Source organism: Herpailurus yagouaroundi, unplaced genomic scaffold, assembly GCF_014898765.1.
Source record: "Herpailurus yagouaroundi ecotype Mexico unplaced genomic scaffold, PumYag 159, whole genome shotgun sequence".
In the NCBI taxonomy this organism is placed as follows: domain Eukaryota; kingdom Metazoa; phylum Chordata; class Mammalia; order Carnivora; family Felidae; genus Herpailurus; species Herpailurus yagouaroundi.
Window position 1 is genome coordinate 65,583,097 of NW_024412400.1, and position 6,542 is coordinate 65,589,638.

Sequence of the window (6,542 nt, forward strand, 5' to 3'; positions counted from 1 at the left end):
ACTGCAACACAAGACACAAGTGATCATGAGCTCATTAAGGATAAAATCCTTGGCTTATGAGTCTGTAGAGCTTAGAATATACCAGGCACATACTAAACATTTGTGACATGATAGACTTTTAGAAACAATTTTCCTCATCGCAAGTTCCTCTTTTCCCTGAGTCTTAAACAATTTATGAAGTATGATGATACGATGTTACAAACAATAAAAAAGGCAATGATACAAGAGGGCAAATTAAAGACGTGTTTCTCTAAACATCATCTCTAAGTTTGCTCATCAACACCAGTGAAGGGCATTGGTGGTCCTTGCTAGGTAAACTATGCCCTGTAAGTGAGTTAGGCTGAGACTGTAGGCTGAACTCACAAGACAGGAAAGACCATTAAATAGGTAGGTAACAAATTAAAAGTTAGATGTGGTTTTCTCCAAAGCAATCAGCTGTGTGATAGAAGTCAAGCCTTCTTTGCTTATTTTCTCTCAAATAGGATATACTTGTAGACAAAAAAACTCTAAGGTTTTGGGAAAGTGAATTACATCTTTGGGATTTGCTGGACCCTATTTAGGACAATAATGCTGAATGACCTAATTAGCATCTCATAGGCTTAAATGAATGAGAGTATTTTTTAAAATATTGATGTACTCCCAAGAATTAGCTGACTAATCAATTTGTGAAAGTTCTGAATTTAGACTAAATTGGTGCAATTTTAGTGTCAGGAAGGATTTCAAAAATATTTTTCCCCAGAAATCATTCTACTTGTAATGATGTTTTTCATTTTTTTAAGATGAATAGTCAATTATTTCAGCATAATAATCTTTACTTTTGGTAGGGGAGAAAATCAATCATGGCAATAATTTCCCTAACTGGTTCATGCACTTCCATAGTTGAACCAACAACTTCATGTAGGAATTGCTTCTATGGCTTAATATTATACAGGATTATGACAAAATCATTTTTAGAATAATATAAATATGCAAAGAGTTGCCTATGCAGGGAGCAATGTCAATACAAATGAGAAGTTTAGTTTTATGACCAAAATGCTCAATATTTAGTTGAAGGTGCTTAATCATTCATAAGTATGAATCAGAGGGAGACTGGGAATCCAAGTAAACATATCTATCAGGCAAGCAGTGAGATGGAAATAGCAAAACTAATTTGGAGACAGGACATGGCATAGGCATTTTGAAAAAAAATGGCTATAAGATTTTTTAAAGTTTTGAATATCAGTAAGCGGTAGCATTTAAGGGATTCTAAATTTTTCACCACTTGACAAATGTCTATGTTCACTAAATTCCTGTAAGCTTTCCAGAGTAAGTTATAAATTATTCCTTTATTCACAAAGCAAAGCCTTATGATTGGCTTACGTATTTTTGTTAAGCCAAATAAGGCGGTTTGTGATTTTCTATAATTTCTATAAAGTCTCATTGCCTGAATATATAAATACACATGTACTTCAACCTAATTTAAAAAGGCCTCTTCTATTTCATATCCATTTTCTTCCAAGCATGAAGACTAGGGCATTTAGGTGTAATTTTGAAGGTTTATCACTCTAACGTTCTGCTATGCTAAGTTCACTATTAAAAAACACTTCAGGGAATGAGTTTTATTTGTAAACATTTTTTATAAGATTAACAATAATTTCACATATACTCCTGAGCTGCACTGTCCAATATGGTAACCACTAACCACATCTGAAAGGTGGCTTGAGAATTTTAAAAACTGAATTTTTAATTTTAATTCACTTTAAATTTTAAAAATTCCAGTTTATTTATTGGAAAACCTTTAGGTGTGTTTGGGCCACTTAGATTTATGGAATCTACTTTTTCATCTGTGCATTTCATGAACCTTAAATACATCCAGTCTTACTGGTGAAAACTTAGCATCCAAATTAAGGTGCATTGTAAATGTAAACATTTGAGAGATTCTGTGCAAAAAAAAAAAAAAAGAATGTCAAATTCTCATTAATACGTTTTATATGAATTACTTAAGTACCTTGTATTATATTTATCTTGGACAGCACTGATCTGGAGCTATATGAAAATTGCTAGTAGTTAAAAGATATGTCTTAAATGTTTCACTTTAATGTCATTCTCTTGATCAAAATTTTTTTATCATTATGAACAAGTAAATCAGATTTAGTATTTACACAGTACAAAGTACCCTAATTGCCCCTCTGCACACCCTCCTTTCTCCAAATTGCCAAGTCCTTGTTAGCACCAACAGCAGAATGCAAAATCATAGACAGTGAATACGCAGAAATAGTGTATGAGAGCACTGATGAGCGTGCAGTCGAATAGAACGCTGCAAGTTCTATCTTTTCTTTCCTCCCAATTGTTTCCAGCTCTATGTGTTCCTAATTCCAAAGTTAACCTTCAACTTCTTCCCAAGTTCTGCTGTGCTATGGCTTTCAGTTTAGAATAAGCGATGACTTTGCTCGGCAATGTGCTCGGTCATGTATTAATGCTAGATTCTGTCCAGGCCCGAGAACTTTCATCCTTCAGAGTGGAGAGCTTCCTCTGGGGGAAGGGTTCAAATCCCAGAAGTCTGAACACTGCCACCCGGTACTTCTTGGACATGATGTTGTACAGGATGGGATTGATGGCAGCGCTGAGGTAGAAGAGGACAAAGGATACCAGGTTGCAGTACTGGCTGATCTGAGCGATCTCCAGGGAGCCGGGCTCGAAGGATTTGGAAAATAAATATCGCCCTACGTGGAAGGGCAGCCAGCAGAGGATGAAAGCAAACACCACTACAGCTAAAAGGACAACGGGAGAGAGAGTGTGAGTTCAAGACATGTCATAGTAAGCCACATCCTATTTTGAAGACACAGTTTTGTTTTGATTATGTATAGAACGACCATTGATTTCAGAGAAACATTATGTTCTGCTTTTCCCTATTGCTACTTTTTAACCAAGATTGGACTAACAGTTCAACCATTTTTATCGAGCTTCCCGATCATTTCTACTTAACAACTCTTTGAGTGGTTTTGTGACTAGACTGGCATATTGACGCAACAGTTTGTTCACAAGAGTCCACCATTTCACATGTGTTAGATACAACCAGACACACATGAAGTACAGTGGTTACACTCAACGGCTGGGGGGTATCAGAGTTCCTGGGGCACAGATTCCTTGTATGCACTATAGACTTACAAAATTAATAACGCTAAGAAGGAGACCAGGACACCTGCCTTTTTCTTTTCTGTTCTTTTTTCTTTTTTAAAGGTTCACAGAAGACTGAATATGCATGCAGTCAGGATTGAGAACCTCTCAGATGGACGATACTCTGCCACGTACAATAGGCATAAGTGACCATGAAAGCAACTAACGCTGATTATCCTCCATCCAAGTCTTCATTTTGCCCAGGCCAGATGATTTTTCCCAGGACCTCTGAATTTCTAGATTAGGTTTTTAAAATTCAGAAGTCAAAGGAAAAATAACAGAAAGTAATACTTTAGTCTTTCTACCACCTTAGTGATTCCCTTTATAATGCCAAGGCAAAAGAAAATTAGTGTTGCTGTTGAGACACAGTGAGGATAGTCAACAGCTTAAAAAAAAAGCTGGAGGAAATTACTAAACTTCTCCTCAAAACTGACTGCCACAGTAGCAACGTGAATATTAGAATCCCCTGGAGGTCACTAGCAGGTGTGCAATATGTTAGTCATATTGTGAGAATCACTGGTCTAGAAAATGAAAAAATTTCACATTCTTTGAAAAAACTGTGTCACTTTAATATACAGGATTCCAGGAACTATAAAAATACAAATACAAAATCAACCTGGAACTTCTAAGAAGCACTAAATAGGTAAACAAATACAAAACGTTAGACTATAACGAGGAATAATAAAATATACAGATCCTGGTTTTGACAAAGCAAGTAGAATCAGTATTTTGCTTGTATGTGAACGCATTTTTGTATCACTTCACTTGTACTGAACACACATACTTAAATTTATGTAGTAAATAGGCAGTGCACTTGAGGCCTGATACTGCACCTCGATGCTCTTGGAAGGACCGTTTGGGGAGGGATAGTAAGTCCTGTCAGCTCACGCAAAGTCATCTTTTCTCATGTGGGAAGCCTGCATATCTTAACTCATCTTGCTTTATCCTGGACTATCCTACCGAAGAAACAGGTGGTCACAAAAACAAATGGAGACTCCAGCACTGATTTGTCATTGACTTCTTTTCAAAGCTAAAATAAACAGCAGCAGGGTAAACAGAACTAATGCAATTATCTAAAAAAAATGCAGGTCAGAAAGCCTACTGCAACATTGAAAGAAAAATGAATCATTTCCGACAGAACTACCCACATTGATCATGTCTTTGGTTAAATTTACCACTAAATGCTTTCTAGATCCAATGCCTACTCCTCCCCCCACCCCACCCTACTTTTTAAATGCAACTTGATATCCACAAATTGAGACAGGAAGCTTAACCTCACCTTTAACACTTAAAGACCACAATAGACTTTTATGAAATATCTCATTTTTAAGGCAGTGTTTCTGGGCTGATAACATTCATTTAAGGGAAATATAAAGGTGGGGCATCTTTTCCTGAAAAAAAAAAGGGGGGGGGGAGACCAAAAGAAAGACACGAAGAGATAGAGAACAAAAGAAAGAATGAAGACCCTGACGTAGTGGGGGCGTGGGGGGAGGAGCAGGGGACACAGAGAAACAGAACAAAAAACAGAACAGAGAGAGAAAGAGGGAGACGCACACACCACAGAGAAACTAAGAAACCAGAGAGAGCTCAAGACAGAAACAGGAAAGAGTAACTGACAGACATGCAGATTGAGACTGAGAAAAACAGGGGAAAGATGTAGAGGCTCCGGGAGAAGGGGAAAGGGGGGAAGGCAAGGGGAGAGGAGAGGACGCGGGAGCGCGAGCTCGAGGGCGCGCTGAGACCCACCCAGCATTTTCATGGTTTGCTTGTGGTTCTGGTCCCTTAGCGAGGCGCCCACTGCCGCCTCGCCGCGCTTTCTCCGCCACAGCTTTCTGCCGATGAGGCTGTAAAGCACAGTAAGGCAGAAGACGGGCAGGAAGAAGAAGACGCTGGAAACCCACACCATGACCGTGAGCAGTCCGGAGCGCACCGCGAACTCGGTGGCGCGACACTCGTTGGTGTCCCGAGGGTCGGTGCCGTTCTCGTGCTCCACCCCGACCAGCACGAAGATGGGCCCGGCGCTGCAGAAGGCCACGGCCCAGATGACCAGGATGACCAGCTTCACCCGGCCCTTGGTGACTACCACCTTGGCCCGCAGCGGGAAGCAGATGGCGAAGTAGCGCTCGACGCTCAGCGCGGTGATGGTGAGCACCGTGGCATAGGTGCAGCTCTCGCTGACGAACTGGAAGAGTTTGCAGAGCAGGTCGCCGAAGTTCCAGGGCCGGTACTGCCACAGGCGGACGAGGTCGAGGGGCATGCAGAGGAAGATGAGTAGGTCGGAGAAGGCCATACTGGACAGGTAGAGGTTGGTGGTGGTGCGCAGCTCGCGGAAGCGCGACACCACCAGCATGGTGAGTAGGTTGCCCGCGATGCCCACCACAAAGAGTGCCACGCAGGTGGCGGTGACGCCGGCCAGCAGCGGCGCGGGGAAGAGCGGCAGGAGCTCGTCGGCAAACGAGTCGTTGTCGGGGGGAGCGTCCCAGCCCAGGTCCGGCAGCGTAAGGTTGTACCCCGGCTCCTCGCTCGGCGTCGCGTTCCACATGCTGCGGGCTCCCACTTAACAGGTTCTGGGATGCGACTGCCCTGAGAGGCTGGATCCGGCTGGCCCCAGAGGGTCCCTTTGGTCGCGGGAGAGTGCGGAGGAGGCGGCGCGGGCTGGCGGGGAGGATGCTTGGAGAGGAAAAGAGAGGGAAGTGAGAGGCAGAAGCGCAGGGAGGTGAGATTGATAGCGTGGGGCGAAAAAGGGGAGGGAGGGAGACACGCGCGCACGCACGCACGCACTGGTGGTGAGGACGAGTGACCCACCGCTCTTTCTGGCACCTCTATTTTTCCCCATTATCTCCCCCAAACCTAGCCTCTGGCTGGCCCCCACTCGCGTACCTTCACCTTCTCAGGGGAAGCCCCGCCAGTCTCGCCTCTCCTGCGTCTTCTCGCTCCTTCGGCATCTGGCACTTCCTCAAAGCGTCCCGGCTGGTGGCGGCCTCGGAGACCCGGCACTGCGAAATGGGAGCGAAAGGCGCTCTCTTTCCAGCCTTGGGCGCTGTCAGCTTAGAGTGGTCCAGAAGGACAGATCACACCCGGGGCGGGGGCGGGGACGGTGGGAGTGGCGCGGAGAATGCCTTCAGTGGCCCGGACCTGAGTTTTTCCTCAAAAAGGGGTTAGGAGTTGGTTATGGACCTGGTGGGAAGAAGACGCGAGTATGCCCCACCGGCACACTCCAAAAGAGAGATCTCCAAAAGAGAGATAGGGAAGGAAGGAAGGAAGGAAGGAAGGAAGGAAGGAAGGAAGGAAGGGAAGGGGAAAGAAAGAAAGAAAGAAAGAAAGAAAGAAAGAAAGAAAGAGAAAGAAAGAAAGGAAGAAAGAAAGAAAGAAAGAAAGAAAGAAAG

General features: G+C 43.4%; 1 protein-coding gene across 1 annotated transcript; it reads right to left on the bottom strand.

The window, feature by feature from the left end:
• Nucleotides 1-2,095: 2,095 nt before the first annotated feature.
• Nucleotides 2,096-5,827, bottom strand: GHSR (growth hormone secretagogue receptor). The gene is made up of 2 exons (XM_040479544.1): nucleotides 4,903-5,827; nucleotides 2,096-2,750 (listed from the first exon to the last, which is right to left on the bottom strand). The coding sequence occupies exons 1-2, from the start codon at nucleotides 5,696-5,698 to the stop codon at nucleotides 2,446-2,448; spliced, it is 1,101 nt and encodes a 366-aa protein (XP_040335478.1). The 5' UTR covers nucleotides 5,699-5,827; the 3' UTR covers nucleotides 2,096-2,445.
• Nucleotides 5,828-6,542: the final 715 nt, after the last annotated feature.